Below are 17,823 nucleotides of genomic sequence, written 5' to 3' on the forward strand. Positions count from 1 at the left end.
CCACAAGCGCTTTAAAAAGGCAAGATTTGCTTTTATTTCAAATCAACTGCTCAGCCCCGAGGAATACAAAGCGTGCGCCCACAGCGGGGCAGGCACGGAGCGCTCGGGGTCAGTACCGGGCTGCTCTGCATTCCTCTCTTTTTTTGTAGTTTTTTTTCTTTTTTTTCCTTTTGAAATTTCATTTTGGGGTGGTTTCTCTCATCCGGAGTTTCGGACATGATGAGCCGGCAAAGGCGACACGGGGCAGCACCCAGGACCCGGCAGGGAAGGATCAGCTGACCAGGGAAGCTGCTACAGGCTGTGGGGGCCAAAAAGAAAGCCAGGTTCTTGGTCAGACCCTGCAGTGCCAGGGATGCCCCCCACACCCGGGGGCTGTGGGGATGGGGGTCACTGTACCACCTCACCTCTCCTTGTGGTCTCTGACCTCTTCCTTGCCCTCCTGCTTGGCTTCGTTGGCGTCCGGCGCGTCAGCAGCATCACTGTTCTTTTCCCCTTCGCCTGGGTTGCCTTTGGGCTCCTCCTTGGGGGCCTCTTCGTTGTCCACCTTCTTGTCCCCTTCCTGCCCCTCCCCATCCCTGGGGCGTTTCGGGGAGTCCTGGGCAGGGGGAACTCAGGTCAGCCCAGCCCCCATCAGCCACACCTCCATCCCCAGTGTCCCACCCAGTACCTCCAAAGCATCTTCCGCTTTCCTCTTGATCCCGGCTTTCTCATTCTTTTCCTTGGACTGCTCATCGATCACCAGCTTCCCCTCCTCATCACTGCTGCCCTCCGCGTTGCCCTTCTTCTCCCCATCTCCCTCTGGCTCCCGCTCGGCTGCCTCAGGGCAGCTTTTCTTCTGGGTGGGCTGGGGAGAGCATGAGGGGTTCACAGAGAGCACCCAGGAAGGAGGAACGGGGAGGGGGGTGGTGGGATGGAGGTCCCCCCAGCTCATGACCCACCTGGTAGCCAGAGGCTTTGACCGTGGGGTTGTTCTCGATCTCCCACAAACCTTCGCTGAACCCTTTCCGCTTGTTGGGTTTTCCAAACTTCTCCTTGCACTCCTCGTAGGGGAAGAGGTCTTTGGGTCCCAGGAATGCCCTGTGCCAGGGGGAAGCAGTGAGAGGTGGGATCGGGGGGGTCTCACCTCTCCCACACTCACTGGCATCACCCATCCTGTAAGCCTCAGCTCCCACTCACGTTTCATGGGTCCCGAAGAAGAAGACTTGGTACTTATTGGAAGAGGATTTGACTGCAGCTTCTGGCATCTCATCAATCTGTGTAACACAAAGGATGGGGTAAGAGGGGAGCACAGAGACCTGGACTCCCCAGACCCCAGGACATCACGCCCCCTCCAGTGTCCCATTGATGGGCACAGCCCTGGAAGGGAAAATGCAATTCTCTGGGAATTCACCCCGGGCCAGAGACAGCACACGCAAGAAGTGGTCAATAAGGACAAGTGGTTGTGCCCCTTCTCCCACCCCCTCCCCCTGTAAGCTCTTGTCTACACCAGCTCAGACACACTCAGCAAATTCAGGCGCTGCTGGTGGTGCCAGTGGGGCCACAGGCATCACCTCCAGCCTGGGCCGGGAATGGGGATCGGAGTGCCTGAGGGGACACTGTCCTGCTGTTTAGACACCCCAGCTGAAACAGGGTCACCAGACAAGGGAACGGCCTGGCGAGGGCTGTGGGGTCGGGCAGCAGCCGGTGCCAAGCCCACAGGCAGGTGCTGCTCCACCGAGCGTGAATAATCCCGAGGCGCCAAGCAGGAACGGAGCGAAAGCAACTCCGGCTGCTTTTTATAGCGTCTAAAAATAACCCCCCCTGCAGCCAGCAGCCATAAATTCCCTGAGAAAACCTCAAAGGGAGGTGGAAGGAGCTGAAGGAGGATGCGGGTGGGGGTCTCAGGGCAGGCACCAGCACGTCACTGGGCTGGAAGGTGCCAGCGCAGACGGCCAGGGTGCTGGGTCCCATTGCCAGCACTGTGCTGACTCATAGCATGACCTTTCCTAATCACCACGACCCCCCCCAGCTTGCTGAGGCTCTGTCTCCCCAGCCAGCAGGGCCGGGGTGTTGTGACAGAGCTCCTGCCACTGGCATTTTACCCCTCTTCCTCCCAGCACATCACAACCCATCCCAAATACAATGCTCAAGGGTACCCCTGGCCAAGGGTTTCTCCTGATTTCTTTTCCAGAGGTGGGTATGGAACTAACACGTGTCCCTGTGCCATGGGGCAATGCTGGCACAGCCCCAGAGGGAGCTGGAGGGGATGAGACACTGGTGAGGGGCTCCCTGTGGGCACCAGGATGTGGTGGATGGTCAGTGTCACATCCCACTCCTGGGTGAGACACTTCTTTGTGCCATCCTCACTGCTCAAACACCATTTGGGGCATCCAAGCCATCCTGCATCAGGATCCAGGGGGTGTTTCAGGATTAGTGATGTGCCCCCACCCAGCACCGTGGGACTACCGGCACTGTCCTGCCCAATGCCTCGCATTTCCCACAGGCACGGGGATATTCCAGGAGCAGGGACAGTCCAGCCCTTGCACCCGTCCCCAGTGGGACCCTGGGCCATGGCGGCAGCTGGGAGCAGCAGCTCCGTCCCCGCGTGGCACCGACGGCGGAGGAGGGGATGATGTGACTCAGAGGGGCGGCCGCCAGCCCAGCCCAGCCCAGCCCAGCTCAGCCCAGCCCAGCTCTGCCGGGGATGCTGCTTCCCGCAAGCCATATTCCTGCAGGTCACTTCTTGGACAATGTGGCAAAGGCCCCACCAGGCCTAGAGCCCCCCAGATGAGGATATGGAACCCAGAGCTCCCCCCAGGCTTGGACAGGGACCCCAGAGCCCCTTGCAGTGCCAGGACCATGATGGAGATCCCCCAGCTGTGCCATTCCCCCAGCAAGTTTCCAAATCTCCTTCCCAAGGAAAGGCAGCACATGCAGAGGCAAGGGCAGCAGAGACTGTGTCCCCAAACCCACTGCTGCCCGTCCCCAGCCGATGAATTGAGGGCATGGGACAGGGGAAAGCTGGAATCCCCACCAACAGTGGCATTCCCTGCACAGTCCATTGCCACCAGCACCAACTCTTTATCAGCCCCTTCTGCACCCCAAGGGGACACGGTGGCTCTATCTGGATGGGCAGGCAGGGACTGGGGGTGCGGGGACATGGGGCAGGCGGGTGACACCCCGTCAGGAACACTGATAGTGCAGGCGGGTGCAAACCCACCCAAAAACCCCGGGCTGCCGAAACTGCCCCACGATGGAGGCCCAGGGCTCTCCACATCTGTTTGTCATATCCATCGCTCACTGGGTGGTGGCAGTGGGGGGGTGCCAGGGCTGCAATGCCAGGGTGAAGTCCATGGTGCCCATCGCTGTCCCCCACCAGCTCCTGCAAATGGCATCGGTGTCACAGCCCAGCCTTGCCCTGCATCTGGGGGGCTGAGGGGCTCTGAAAATGGGCTGGGACAGGTCTCCTGGGAGGGGAAGCTCTGGAGCGTGGCAGGGGAGGGACAGGCATGTACCCCGCTCTGGACTCTGCCCCCAACCTCTGCTCTTCACCTTTGCAACTGGTCCATGGAGCACGGCTGGATGCCGCCTGCCCTGCATTGGCCATGGGGGCTGGGAGCTGCCCCCTCCCTGCCTCAGTTTCCCCACTGCAGGACAGGGCTGGCAGGAAGGGGAACTAATAGAATTAACTCATGTGGGTCACACATGGTTGATAAAGCACATGGGGGGCACACACACCGGGTGGGGGGGCTGTGGCATCCCAGAGTCCCACAGCTGTACCCATGGGACTCTCCTCAGCCCTGGGGCCATCACTGGGTCCCATCCCAGCACCAGGCCGGCAATGGGCAGCAAACTACCCAGAGTCTGCTCCAGAGGTATGGCCAGCAGGATCCTGACCCTGCTGCATGTCCAGCCATGGGAACAGGAGATGCCTAGGGAGGGGGATGTCAGTGGTGCCAGGACATCCAGCATGGCGCTGGTGCTTTGTCTGCCATGCTCCTGTGCTGTCCCAGAGGTCTTTATGGAAGAGGGGCTGCAGATATGGCCACAGCAGCAGGGGAGCACCAACAGGCAGGTGACAGTGAGGGTCCGACATCAGGGACCCTGCAGAGAAGGGGTGAGAGGAAAAGGGAGGCAAGCATTATCTTCCAGGTGCTGGCAACTCATCTCCCCACTCTCATGCCTCAGTTTCCCCTCTGTTTAACGCTGCCCCTCTCAGGGAGACGTTTTGACTGGAGGCGGGGGCTGAGCTGCTGGTGGTGGGTTATGGTGCCAGGTGCCATCCCCAGGGAATGGGCTGGAGGAACAACAACCCCTCACAGTACTGCCAGTTGCCCCCTCCATTTCTTTCCTCGCTGTATCTCTCTGCTCCAGCCACACCTGGTTGGAAACAAATATCCCAGCAAACGCCACGCGTGGCCGGGTAACGTTTCATCACAGCACCTGATTAGTCATGGGCAAACCCTGCCTGCTTCACCCTGACTGATTAGTCACGGTGGAGAGGGCTGCACCCCAAACCCCCCCAACCAAACAGCACCCCTGGGCTCGGGGAGCCCAACCTCCTGCTGCTTCCAGAGGGGCAAAAACTGTCCCTGCCTGCCCCAGCAGCCCCGAAACGGTCCTGTCATTATGGTGGCAGCAAAACCAGGCGCTGGGAGACGAGTGGGGTGTGAAACCCGAGCGGGCCTGGGCACACACAGGCGCTAATTCGGTCCCCGGGAGCTGAGCCCGGCACGAGGCTTTGCGAGCCCCGACCTGGCGTCACCCCCGGCGGGGGCACCCAACCCAGGGGCTTTTCGGGAACTGGGGCCGAACCCCGCTGCGATGAGACGGGTGGAGGAGGATGAGGCAGCTGGCTTATGCTGGGGGTCAGGGGAGCATCGCTTTCCCCCGGAGAGAAGCTGCGGTGGAAAAGCAGGCGGTGGTGGAAGCAGGCGCCGGGCTCCCAGGGATCCCTCTGGCTCCTCCTCGCAAAGCCGCTTTCAAATGCGCGTTGGGAGGCCAGTGCCAAATCCGAACGGCTCCCAACCCCCTCCCGGCCTCCCCGCCAGAACCCGACAAACCAAACAAAAGTTATTCAAATCCGGGAGGGGAAGGAGGAGGGGATGGGGGGGACGAGGGGATCCTCGGCCTTTAAAGCCCACCGCGCCATTCCTCCCCTTTTCCGCTCAATTTGGGGTTTCCAGGCAGCCCCAGCGCCCTTTGCAGCAAGGCCAGGAGGGGAGTGTGTGGGGGGGAACACTCCAAGGAAATTTTAAACTGCATCATCAACCGCTTAAAAATAACCAGCGCCGTGTTGTGTAGCCAGAGCTGCCCACGGCCCCCAGCCGGGGATCCGGCCCTGGTGGCTCTGGGCTTCATCCCAGGGGTCCTGGGTTCATGGCTCGGAACCCCCCCGAGACGCTCAGAGACCTCCACACCCGTCCGGCGCCCAGGACCCGGCTCCGGTGGGAGCGAGCCGGGGGGGCAGCGGCGGGTCTGGCACATGGTGGGGTCGGCACATGGTGGGGCCTCGACCCCCCCTCCCCGCCCTTCCGAATGCACGGCCCCCCCTTCTCCCCGTCCTAAGTCCTCAGTAATTCTATCGATTTTCTAAAGCCAAACTCCCGGCGGGCGCTGGCACCTCTCTGGTACCCGTGGCAAGAGGTAAGGCCACGCAGAGCCGGAGGACACGCTCAGGGACCTGCCGGCGAAGCCAGGGCGGGGGGTTTGGCTGAAGCACCACCCCCCGGTCTCCCCCAGCTCATCAGTGAAGCAGAGCGGGAGCGACCTGGTCTCTGCCCGGTGTCTCGCAATGGAGCGGGAAGGGGGTCGTGGTGCCGCCCCACGTGGAAAAGGGACCCTCCGGTGCCGGGGGGGGGGGTCACCCCCGGGGGAGTCACCCCGGACAGGCCCAGCCTCGTACTCCGGTGCTGGATGCGGCCCCGGGCTCCGGGCGGCCCGGGGGGCAGTCCCCGCTCCCACGCGGTGGCAGAAGCCACGCGGTCCCCACCCGTGACCCCCCCCGGAGAGAAATGAATAAACAGCACAAAAGGGACCCGGGGGAGCCCAGGACGTTGTTTCGAACACGTGAAATCCCCCTAAGCCCAACGAAATGACCCGAAAGCGCCTCCCCAAGCCTCGGTACCGAGTAACCCCCAAGTCCGCCGGGCCCGGCCTTACATAAGGTGCCGGTAAAGTTGGACACCGACCCCGGTGGAAAGGGAAGGGGGGGGGGGGAACGAAGCCTGACCCCAATGTGGACACACCCCCCCGCCGTTATACCGGGGCAGCTTGACCCCGGCGCGCCCCCTCCCCCCACCCCTGGGGCACCTCGGCCGCCCGCGTTATGCAACGGGGAGCACCCGAGAGAGCACCGAGGGGGCACCGGTGGGTCCCACAGCCCCCCACCCCTTCCCCAGCTCCTTACCCGGGCAGGCCAGTGCGGGTAACCCTTCATCTTGGCGAAGACCAGGTCCCCGCATTTGTATTCCTTCTGCCGGTTGGACCGGGACATCTTGGCTGGCGGCTCCTCCCGGGACCGGGGGAGCGGGCGGGGGGGGGGAGGGGGAGGAGGGGGTTGGGGATGAAGTTTGGGAGGCAAAACCCGGCGAGGCAGGGATTAGCCAAAAAAAAAAAAACCAAAAAAAACCCTCCCTAATCCGAGGGGGGAGGCGCGGAGGCAGCGGCTGCTCTGCCCCCCGGCGCGGAGCCCGGGCGGGGGGCGGCGGCGGTCCCGGGGTCAGCGGCGGCGCGGCGCGGCGGCGGAGGGCCCGAGCCCCATGCGGTTGTTTGTGTTTGAAATTCAATTGCTCCCTCCCTCCGTCACCCCCCCCACCCTTCCCCTTCCTCCTCCTCCTCCTCCTCCTCCCGGTGGATGCGCTCGGAGCTCGGAGGCTCGGCAGCGCTGCCTGGGCGCGCACACCCACCGCCCGCCCACGGGGCCGCGTGCGCCGTGCGCCGATCCAGCCCCCGAAAACGCGAGCGGCGCCGGCAATGTGCCCGGCTGCAGGTGGCCCTGGAGGGGGTGTGGATGGTTCCAGCCGCGATGTGTCACGAGGGAACAGGGACGCGGCCCGAGGCGGGGTGACACCGGAGGAACGCCCGGCCGTGGGCTCGCCGTGGAAACGGAGGGGTCCGGTGTAGAACCGGTGCAAAACTGGTGTTAAAGCGTGCAAAATCGATGTAAAACAGTGGAAAGCCGGCGTAAACCCGTGCAAAACCAGTGTAAGACAGTGCAAAAGCAGTGCAAAACAGCTCCAAAATGGTGTAAAAAACATGTAAAACGGTGCAAACCTGGTGTAACATAATGTGAAACCATGAAAAACGTGTAAAACAGCGCAAAACCAGTGTAAAACAATACAAAAATAGCGTAAAACATCTAATACGGTGCAAAACTGGCGTAAAATCATGTAAAACTGCAAAAATGGTGTGAAGCTATGTAAAACAGTGCAAAACCGGTTCTAAACTGGTGCAAAACAGTGAAAAAGCTGTGTGAGAGTACAAAACCGGCGTAAACCCATGTAAATACGGTGCAAAATTGGTGTAAAACAACATACATGGCGAAGCCATGTAAAACATTCCAAAATGTGCAAACAGTGCAAAAATATAAAACCATGTATAACTCTGTAAAACTGGTGCAAACCAGTCTTAACCCATGTGTAACAGTGCAAAACTGGTGTAAACCAGTACTAAAACAGTGTAAACCCACTGTAAAATGATGTAAATCCAATGTAGCAGCATCCCCAAAATCCCACATCCTGGTTACAGCTAAATATGTGATAGGAGGTCAACCTTTGAAAAGAGAGAAAATCAAGGATTGAGAGCGTTGAGCAGGTCCCCCTCAACCGAGCTGCCCCATTCACCCCCAGCAGAACAGATAAAGAATTTTTCCTTAGAAACCCCCTGTCCTGCAGAGCCGGCGTTGGAGCTCCTGGGATTGCTCAAGGCGCATGGGAAATATCTGGATGCCTAGGGAGGAGGTTTGGGCCCTAGCCAGCTTTGGCATAGGGTCACAGGGTGACAAAGTCACCAGGGGAGTAAATAAATCATCACCTTGGTCCCAGCTTCAGATCGAACCTGGGTGCTGCTGTTCCTGTTGGGGTGAGGGGCTGCAGGCTGGACCCAACCAAACACCTGGCATTAAATTAAACGCAGATTAAGCCATTTGCAAGACCAGAACCTCCACCCTGACCTGGCAGTCAGGGTTCCTGGGCTGGGCTCTTTTCTTTCCATCCCCGTGTGCTTTCCTTGGCTTAATTTCTCCTAACAAGCTGCGAAGTAACACAAATAAATAATCCGCAGGGTCACAGCTGACAGCAGGATCCTGCTGCCTGGGGGTGAGACCAGTCCCAAGGAATCTCCACCTGCAATGGAAAAATGGACAAAGGCCGAGAGAAACAAGGATTCCTTCCTCTTTCTGCACAGCAGGAACCAGACCTTGTTTACACTGGGTTCCTCCTCTCCCTGCCAGAGTCCTTGTTGATTTCCCTCGGCAGAAGATGAGTGTTAGGGCTTCGGGTGGTGGAATCACTCTGTGCTTCTTGGGGAATCGCCCATTTCTCTGTCCTAAATCCTAAAAATGTACAAACCTGGGCACTTAGGAAGGAGTGAAAAAATCTGCCGGGAAAGCCTCACAAATCCTCAGGATGATATTTATGGTCACTTTCAGCCCAAACTATGATTCTATTTGAGCCCAATGTGTGTTTTTCTGGGTAAGTGATAGCAACGGGGGTCCTGATCCACAAAATACCACATCTCCATTTTGGTTTCCTTTGGATTTGTGGAGTGGGTTGGTGGAGCTGTGAAGAGAGAGGGCTTTGATGCACTTTGGGGCTCAGCCCCTGTGATGGGGGTTCACTCTTCGAGTGGCTGCATAAACGTGCATCCCAAAAAAGACAATGTCTCGCTGTTTCTGGTGGATATAGAACGCACATTCTCAGGGACAGGGGCTCCTGAAGAGAGGCTGGTGCAGACGGGAACTTCTGCGAGCCAAACAGGTCCTGTGGCTGCAGGAACACCTTCCTCCTCCTCCTCCTCCTCCTCCTCCTCCTCCCCAGTGTCCTTGTGCTGGGATCACTTGGCTTTGCCCTCACAGGTCACGGCCGTGTAAGTAGTGGGGGAAAACATAACTCCTGCGTCTCAGCTCCTGGAAGCCTCCCGTGCCTATCCCGCCCGCTCCCCAAGGCCTCAATACCTATTTTTAATACTGTATTTTTAACACTCCTCAGCCCTCCAGAACAGGCCAGGAGATGTGACAGGGCACGTCGGCTGGATTTCACACCATTCCAAACGACACAGGGTTCAGGATATGCTCCTCGTTTATCTCCATTTTGCTTTAATTACTTGTGCTGGCACTTCACAGTGGCTCTGCAAGTCACTTCTCTGGGTGTTGGGGACCCAAATTCGAGCCCAGCTCTCTGCTTATTAAGGCCAGAACAACCCAGAAGGAGGTCAAAGGCGTCAAACTGAAGATCAGCAAAGCGCGGGTTGGATAAATCTGGTCCTGGCCAGACCTCCTGCATCCCGGTCTAGCAGCTTCCACTGGAGCTCACAGCACTGATCCTACCCCAAAACTAGCCCAGGATGAAGGGATGGAAGGCAAGGAGAGTCCCGGCAGACCCCCAGTCTGTGTCCCATAGTGACGCCGTACCGGGCACTGGGGACACACCGGGAGCCGCAATCCCAGCTTGGTGCTTGCTTTGGCAATGAATCGAGTGACCTGCCGGGGCTGGGCTGGGCCTCCCGCTTCCTGATCTTCGTCTTCGCCCTCATCCCCGTCCCCATCCCCGTCCCCGTACCGTTGCGTCCCCCACGGCCTTCCCGCACCTCCCCTCTGCCCGGGCCTTGTCCCGGTCCCGCCCCGGGGTCCCGCCGCGTGGCAACGTAGACTACATTTCCCGTGGTGCCTCGCGGCGGGGCACACCAGGAGGCGGTGCGCGGCGTTGCTCGAGGGGCACGCCGGGAATTGTAGTTCGGCGTCGCAGTAGCGCGGGCAGCGGGGCGCTGCCGGCAGCCATTACCGGGAGCGCGGAATCGCCGCCGCCGTCCCCTCGCCTCGCTCCGCGGCTCCGCCGCCGCACGGGGAGGGGCCGCCATGGCGGCGTAGCCTCGCCCCCGCCCGCCCCTTCCTCCTCGCTGCGGGCGCTGAAGGCGCGGCGGCGGCGCGGCCTAGCGCGGAGGGCGGATCCCCGGCCTCGCGTAGCGGCTGCTGCCCGCGGAGGGCCGCCCTCCCCGGGGCCATGTCCCTTGTGGCCTACGCCAGCAGCGAGGAGGACAGCGATGCGGAGGAGCCTGCGGGCGAGGAGGAGGAAGCTGCCGATTCTCCCCCAGCCGCAGCCGAGCAGTCCTCGGCCCGGGGGCTTTTTGCCGCGCTGCCCCCGCCCAGAACCCCCGCCGTGCCCCCGCCGTTCCTCACGGGCCCCCCGCCCGCCGTGAGCGGCTTCGGCAGCGCCCCGCCGGGCCAGGCCGGGGCCGAGAGCCCCTCCGAGCCGGCCGCCAGCGGGGACGGGGCCGCGGAGTCCCCCCGACCGAGGGGGCTCCTCCTGCCGCCCCCCAGGAATGCGGCCACCGCCGCCTCCCCCCTCAGCCCGCCCCCCGCTGCCTCCCCCGGGGCGGGTTTGGGTCTCCCCAAGCCAAAGAAGAGGACGGAGCCGGTGCGGATCGCAGCGCCCGAGCTGCACAAGGGGGATGTGAGTATGGAACAAATCCCCTGCTCGAGCCTTTCGGGGGTGAAACCTCCCCCCGCGGGTCTCTTCCCTCGCTCTCTCTCACACCAAGGTACCGGGATCTATTGTTGTGACATCCACGGGGAGATTTGTCCTGGCTGCCTGCCCTAATCCTAAAGCGCTTTGCAGAATTAAACTGATATAGAAACCTTATTTATAATCATAATGCAGCCAAACCCAGATTATCTGCACCCTTCTTTATTCCTGGAGTTAACGAGTTGATGATGTGGAGCTGCAGGGCGTTGTAGCCCAAAAAAGTCTCTTTTGTTTGTTGTGCAGGTGATTGATTTTTTGGTCAATTTATTGCTTATTCATTTAAAAGCTTCATGCATCTTTCAGATTTTTAGGTGACCATTTCCCTCTCAGCTTGTGGGTTTTTGTTTTTTTTTTTTTCTGTCTACTGTGCTTTGCAGGGCTCCTGAACCCAGACAGTAAGAGCAGGGAAAGGCAGGTCCCTACCCACCACCTGTTTTTTAATTTGGGGTCCCCATTGATCAGGTTTCATACTCTCCCCACTGCTCATTCCCTCTGGGACAGCACTGTCATAGAATCATGGAATGGGTTGGGTTGGAAGGGACCTTAAAGCTCATCTTGTTCCACTTTCCTCCCATAGGCAGGGATAGCTTCCACTTTGGACATTTTCAGGGATCCAGGGGCAGCCACAGCTTCTCTGGGCAACCTGTGCCAGGGCTTCACCACCCTCACAGGGAAGAATTTCTTCCTAATATAGCATCTAAACCAACACCCAGAATCCTGCAACGGTTTGGATTGGAAGAGACCTTAAAACTCATCCTGTTCCATGCTGCCCACAGGCAGGGACACCTTCCACTAGAGCAGGTTGCCCCAACCTGGCTTGTTGGCAAGTGCAGGTGATGATCATATCACTGGTCCTGGTATGACGGGAGTGCTTGTGGCTGTAGGAGAAGCTGGACTGGAAGCTTGGGGTCCTTTCCATTGGGACAGGTGGCTCGAGGAAGGATTTATAAACAGTGTCCGTTAATAGTGGCCTGGCAGCACTTTGGGGGAACCCAGATGAAGTCAGTGCTGTCGCTTTGCTGGAAGAGTCTGGGGACGTCATGGGAAGAGGGGGAGAGGACACAGGTTCTCCATCCCTTCCTGAACCACCCTGCTCCCAATAACTATCCCAGTCTGGCAAATTCCGGACCCGGAGCTCTGGATGCTCAACCTTTGAGACAGAGGGATGAGGGATATCCCAGTCCCTCACAGCTACTTTTCGCCTACTCACCTCCTTGCAGCACTGTGGTGTGATTCCAGACAGTTGGAATGAACAGGGATTTGTTCCTGCTTTACTCCTCTCTGTGCTCTGCTGTGTGGGCTGTGACTGCACTTCCTGCACGTTGTCAGTGTTGAGCAAATGAATGATGAAGGGAAAAAAAGTACCTTAAACTGGAACTGGTCTGAGCAGTTCCCACTTGGGATTCCTGGAAGTCCCTTGGCCTGTGGCTGACATCCTCAGTTGTTCCCTCATTCTCCTTAAAATCCCTCCCTGTAGTTTCCCGTGAAGATTCTCCAGGGCAGCTGCAGTGTCCCCTCTCTCCCAAACCATCACATGGGTTTACAGTCACTCCCAACTTGCTTTATTTATGCACATTCCTTGGCTTTCCCTGCTCTATGAATTGGAGGTAAACTGGCACAAGCCCTCGATCCCTGTCACCTCTTCCAAGTCTTATGAGAAGCCATGAAATTATAAAGATATTTAGGGCATTCTCTGATGCTAACCAGGCTTTTCACTCAAGTTTTAACTGGATATTTAGCAATTCCAGCATTATTTGGAACCCCCTGTATCCCTGCAGTGACCTTCACACCCTTTGTGTGGTTTGTGCTTTACCTCTAGTAGCTCTGTTGTTGTCTGTTCCTCTGAAAGAGAGCCCTGATCTGCTGCAGTGTACCTGGAGTTCTTCCCTTCCTTTGGGTTTATTTTCCTGGGATTTATTAACATAACTTTTTTTAGTTTAGCATCTTAGGTTGTGCTGAGCTTTGGTTTTCTCTCTCAGTCAGATTCAGAGGAAGATGAACCAGCAAAGAAGAAAAATACTCTTCAGGTAAATAACAAGGGCACTTGGTTAAACAATTGTCACGGGAAAAAGTGTTTGACTGTGACCAGTCTTGGGCTTCCACTTGTGTAAATCAGCAACTCTGATCATCTCATGGCTTTAGGGATATTCCTGAAATCCTGTGGGTTTTCAAGTCCCTTTTTTGGGCAATTTCACCAATTTAAATCTTGGCAAAAGAGGCATTAATTTGGCAAATGGGCAGGTATTTGCAAATACCACGTTTCCCTTCAAAATCCCCCTTGCCTTTTGTGCAGTGTGTTCAGAGTGGCCAAGCAGTGGGAAACTCACAAGTGGTGTTAGAACTGGGGGAATAATTGACAGGAAGCCAGGAAAAGTGAATAATCTCACTCTTTTCTTTCTGTGATCCATTTGTCCTGCACGGATCTCACCAGGGACGCAGCGAGGGCTCTGGCTTGTCCGCTTTGCTTCCTCAGCCGAAAAACATGACAGTGAAAGAGACCAATCGGTTACTCTTGCCCTATGCGTTCTCAAGGAAGGCAGGAGAAAACACTTCTGACTCCAAGCCTGCCAAGGCCCCGAGCTCTTCCTCCAAAGCCAAACCCGTGCCCAAGCCGGCCGTGCCCACAACTCCGTCCCCGTCAGCGATCAAAGCCGCGGCCAAGAGTGCTGCGCTGCAGGTAACCAAGCAAATCACGCAGGAGGAGGAGGACAGCGACGAGGAGGTGCAGCCAGAGAACTACTTCTCCTTGTCCGACAGGAGCGAGCCCAGTGCCGCAGGTGCCGAGCCCTACCTGTACCCTGGCACAGGGGGGTTGGAGGACCCTCCGCCCGGGACAGAGCCGGAGCCCCAGTTCCAGGATGCAGCCGCTAACGCCCCTCTGGAGTTCAAGACAGGTGCTGGCTCCAGCGGAGCTCAGCACAGCTGGGCACCCAAACCTGGCGAGGACTACAGCAGCCACCCTTACGGCCAGTTCACCTCTGCCTACGGCGAGCCCGGGGGCTATTACCAGGTGGGTTCACTGGCTGGAGGTGAAGTGATGGACTCTGGACAGGTACTTGAGTGAGGGGCTCCAGTTAGATACTGGCTGCTCCTGCGAATCCAGCCCATGCAAGCTGCCTGGGACGTGGGGCAGGGAGTGCAGCCCATGTCAGATACCTGGGACACAGGGCAGGGAATCCAGCCTATGTGAGCTACCTGGGACTACCTGGGACACAGGGTGGCTAGTGCAGCCTATGTCAGATAGCTGGGACACGGGGCAGGGAATCCAGCCCATGTGTGCTACCTGGGACATGGAGCAGGGCATCCAGCCCGATATACATGGGACAGGGAGCCACAGCACTGGTTACAAGGGGATTCCTGTGGTGTGAGAGCTCCAGATACTCTTTGCTCCAGATATTCTCCGGATGTTTGACAGCTGCACTCCTGTGAAAATGCCCTGGATGTGAGGGTGCAGAATCAGGGCTCACTGGACCTGGTGTCTGAGCCCAGGTTGTTTCTAATAATTCATAGAATCCCAGACTGGTTTGGACTGGGAGGGACCTTAAAGCCCATCCACACCATGTTCCACACCGTGCCATGGGCAGGGACATTTCCACTATCCCGTGTTACTCCAAGCCCTGTCCAATCTGGCTTTGAACACTTCCAGGAATGGGACAGCCACAGCTTCTCTGGGCAACCTGTGCCAGGGCCTCACCACCCTCACGGGGAAGAATTTCTTCCCAGTATCCCATCTAACCCTGCCCTCTGGCAGTGGGAAGTCATTTCCCCTTGTTCTGTCACTGGAAGCCTTTGTGATAAGTCCCTCAGACAGAGCATTTGTTGGTTTGTCCCTCTGATGGAATCAGCCCATGGGGCAGGTCCATGGCTCAGTGCCACTCCAGGATTGCTCTCGTGATAAACTGGTTTCCCTTTTCCTGCCAGGATTACTACAGCAGTGGGTACTACCCTGAAGTGGATCCAGCCCAGGCCCCGCCGCAGGAGACGACCACCGACTCCTCCTTCATTGATGACGAAGCGGTTGGCACTTCATTGTCTGTCTCCCTGTGGAATTTGGCTTTGAGCTCTGCCAGAGCACAGGACCCGCTTGGCAGCCATGGTCCTGCCCCCCCAGCACGTCCTGTGTTTCCAATGACTTGGGCTGGGTGGTTTTTCCGGGGGGATCTCGTGCGGTATTGTGGACGTGTGTGGAGTCTTTCCCACAGTCTGCTGGGCTCCTGCTCCAGCCAGGTCTGCAGGCCTGATAGGTATAGAATAGAATCAATTATTGAGGTTGGGAAAGGCCTCCAAGACCATCAAGTACAGCTGTTCTCCAGCACTGCCAAGGTTGCCACTAAACCATATCCCCAGGTGCCACAACCACACAGCTTTTAAATCCCTCTGGGGGTGGGGACTTCACCACTGCCCTAGGCAGCCTGTGCCAGGGCTGGACAGCCCTCGGGGTGTAAGAACTTCCCCTATATTCAACGTAATCATCCCCTGGTAAAACTTGAGTCCATTTTCTCTTGTCCTGTCCCTTGTTCCCTGGGAGCAGAGCCCAAACCCCCCCACTGGCTCTACCTGCCTGTCAGGGAGCTGTGGAGAGCAAAATGGTTCCCCCTGAGCCTCCTTTCTTCAGGCTGAGCCCTCTCCTGGTGCTCCAGCCCCTTCCCCAGCTCCATTCCCGTCTCTGGACATGCTCCAGCCCCTCAATGTCTTTCTTGTCATGAGGGCCTCAAACTGACCCTGGGATTGAAGGTGCCTCAGCACTGCCAGCACAGGGGATGGGCTCTGCTCTTGTCCTGTGGCCACACTGTAGCTGCTACAAGGCCAGGTGAAGGTACTGGCAGCAAAATGTGAGGTGCTTCCTTGGATCATAAATTGAGAGACTCAGGACTCCAAGGGTCTCCTGAAGAAGCCTGGAAGAAGGAGTAAATACTGTTTTCTGCGTAGGAAAATGAGATGGTAACTTTCACACTATGTAGTTTTAGACACTCTGATGTACAGCAGAACGGAATTCTCCGAAAGATCAAAAACCTGGCTGGAAAACTGTTGCTGTGCCTTGTGTCACGTCAGTGTAGGGTGTAATTCCAGCTGTTCTGTTCTTCCCTCAGTTCAAGCGTCTGCAAGGCAAGCGGAATCGTGGGAGGGAAGAAATCAACTTTGTGGACATCAAAGGTGACGACCAGCTGAGTGGGGCCCAGCAGTGGCTGACCAAATCCTTGACAGAGGAGAAGACCATGAAGTCATTCAGCAAGGTGCGGTGGAGGGCGAGGGCTGGGGTTGGAGCCTCTGCTCAGTGCCCAAATCAGCCCCAGCTGGAACTGTGTTGCATGCTGGGCAGTCACCAGGGAGTGGGACAAGGACCTGATAAATAAGGACGTGTGAGAGACCAGTAGAGTTCCTCAGAACATGGTGTGTGGGTGGGGAAGGCCAGCCAGGAAGTACTTCAGCCGAAGGAATCTGCAATTTAATAGGGAACAAATGCTGCTTGGGCTGGCTTGGGATGGCAGGCCCTTGTCTTGGTTTGCTGTCCAGGGAAGTGTCTCTCCAGGCTGAACACTTCACCTCTTTCTGCTTTCCAGAAAAAAGGAGATCAGCCCACGGGACAGCAAAGGAGAAAACACCAGATCACGTACTTGATCCATCAGGTGAGTGGCCTCCCTGTGGTGTGTGAGCTGACGGAGGTTTGATGCTTGGCAACACAAGGCTGGGGTGGTAGAGCTGCTCCTCCAGCAGCTGGGGACCAGGGGCTGTTCCTGAGAATCCCCCAACTGCCAGTGAGACCCAGTGGGGCCAGAGGTGGGTCCTGGCCCTGAGGGTGTCCCAGTCCTGAGCTTTCAGCTTTGCTTTGCCCTTCCCGCACGTTCCGAGGCTCTGGGATCCTGTCCTGGATTCCACCCCGGGGTTGGTGAGCTGCTGCTGAGCCTGTTCCCCACAAGAAGCTGCTTTTCAGCATGAATGAAATGCCTGTGCATCCCAATTAATCCAGGCCTCTGTCAGGATGATTGTGCTAACTCCTGTAACGAGGCTTCTGGCTGAAGGGCTCTGTAGTCCTCGTGAGCGGGGCTGGCGGAGGCTGGAATGCTGCTGAGTCACTGAAACATGGAGGGTAACGGCATCCTCTCCATCTCTGCAGGCTAAGGAGAGGGAACTGGAACTGAAAAACACATGGTCTGAAAACAAGCTCAGCAGACGGCAGACTCAAGCCAAATACGGATTCTGACACATCTGTCCTGCTTTTTGGCTGGCGTCCCGGGTGACCTGCTGTGTCCAGTGTCTCCTGGCCTCCGGGAGATCAGCCAGGCCCCCACGGGGCTGCTCGGTGGGAGGAAGGACACTGCGCTCCCTGGCCTGGCAGGAAGAAGGGTCATTGCAAGCCGGTCCTGAAACTCCACCTGTAATCCTTCCCCTCCCTCCTTGTAAATGATAACGTGGAAGGTTCTGATCAGCCAAGGACAGTCCTGAGGTGCCACAGGGAATGTGCTGGGTGTGAGGCTCCAGCTCCTGTCCCAAGGGAACAGGGGCTGTTCCTCCTGCTGCCAGATGCTTCGGCAGAGGCTCAATAAACTCCCAATTCCCACTTGGCTCCTCTCTTGGACTCGCTGTGCATTGAGAGTGTCATTTTCCTTTCTAAAAGACGGTGAGTTCCAAGAGCAAGCCTGGCTTTGGAATTTTTATTTTGTCCTTACGTTTGAGATGTCCTCATGGCTGCTTCCTTGTGTCTGGGCTGCTCCAGCACTCCTTTCATGCTGATGATTTTGATATCCTGGTTTTTAAGTTGGTGTTTTTGTTCTGGGCTCCATGGCCTGAGATGTGCTGAGGGGATGCTCCAGGTCAGAGCCTGTGCCAGGCAAAGCACCACATGTGGAGAGGAGGTTCTCCTAGTTCTCCTACCTGGCACGCTCAGGGCTTTGGGACACCCTGAGCCATGTGTGCATGTATATTGTCCTTCCTTCCCCCCCTCTTTCTTCCTTCCCCGACCCACGGTCTGCAGTCCTGCCCCAGGCTGTTCCCAGACTCATCAAACTGAGTGTCCCAGTGTCCCACATGTGGCTGGCTGGGAGTGATCTTGGCAGTTTCCTCTGGGCAGACACAGAGGAGAGCTGTCAACTGTACATTTTTT

General features: G+C 57.6%; 2 protein-coding genes across 3 annotated transcripts; one reads left to right on the top strand and one right to left on the bottom strand.

The window, feature by feature from the left end:
- Positions 1–10: 10 nt before the first annotated feature.
- On the bottom strand, positions 11–6,792 carry HDGF (heparin binding growth factor). 2 transcript variants are annotated; one of them, XM_085082458.1, is made up of 6 exons: positions 6,389–6,792; positions 1,177–1,253; positions 939–1,077; positions 668–844; positions 425–595; positions 11–298 (listed from the first exon to the last, which is right to left on the bottom strand). In XM_085082458.1, the coding sequence occupies exons 1-6, from the start codon at positions 6,473–6,475 to the stop codon at positions 272–274; spliced, it is 678 nt and encodes a 225-aa protein (XP_084938584.1). In that variant the 5' UTR covers positions 6,476–6,792; the 3' UTR covers positions 11–271. The 2 variants fall into 2 exon arrangements, with proteins under 2 accessions (XP_084938584.1, XP_084938583.1); XM_085082457.1 differs by having other exon boundaries at positions 405–595; positions 6,389–6,790.
- A 3,141-nt stretch (positions 6,793–9,933) lies between these two features.
- PRCC (proline rich mitotic checkpoint control factor) lies at positions 9,934–17,298 on the top strand. Its single transcript, XM_085082452.1, has 7 exons — positions 9,934–10,649; positions 12,701–12,748; positions 13,153–13,731; positions 14,643–14,738; positions 15,812–15,955; positions 16,283–16,348; positions 16,837–17,298. The coding sequence occupies exons 1-7, from the start codon at positions 10,200–10,202 to the stop codon at positions 16,921–16,923; spliced, it is 1,470 nt and encodes a 489-aa protein (XP_084938578.1). The 5' UTR covers positions 9,934–10,199; the 3' UTR covers positions 16,924–17,298.
- The last annotated feature ends 525 nt before the right edge of the window (positions 17,299–17,823 follow it).

This window comes from Lichenostomus cassidix, chromosome 25 (assembly GCF_008360975.1).
Source record: "Lichenostomus cassidix isolate B80296 chromosome 25, HeHo_3.0, whole genome shotgun sequence".
Lineage (NCBI taxonomy): Eukaryota > Metazoa > Chordata > Aves > Passeriformes > Meliphagidae > Lichenostomus > Lichenostomus cassidix.

Coding starts and splice junctions, on each gene's coding strand:
- HDGF (XM_085082458.1), bottom strand. CDS start 6,475: ATGTCCCGGTCCAACCGGCAGAAGGAATACAAATGCGGGGACCTGGTC. Junction 1,078..1,176: donor TTCTTCGGGACCCATGAAAC/GTGAGTGGGAGC, acceptor CCCCTGGCACAG/GGCATTCCTGGGACCCAAAG. Junction 299..424: donor AGCAGGAGGGCAAGGAAGAG/GTCAGAGACCAC, acceptor TGGCCCCCACAG/CCTGTAGCAGCTTCCCTGGT.
- PRCC (XM_085082452.1), top strand. CDS start 10,200: ATGTCCCTTGTGGCCTACGCCAGCAGCGAGGAGGACAGCGATGCGGAG. Junction 10,650..12,700: donor CCGAGCTGCACAAGGGGGAT/GTGAGTATGGAA, acceptor TTTCTCTCTCAG/TCAGATTCAGAGGAAGATGA. Junction 13,732..14,642: donor AGCCCGGGGGCTATTACCAG/GTGGGTTCACTG, acceptor TTTTCCTGCCAG/GATTACTACAGCAGTGGGTA.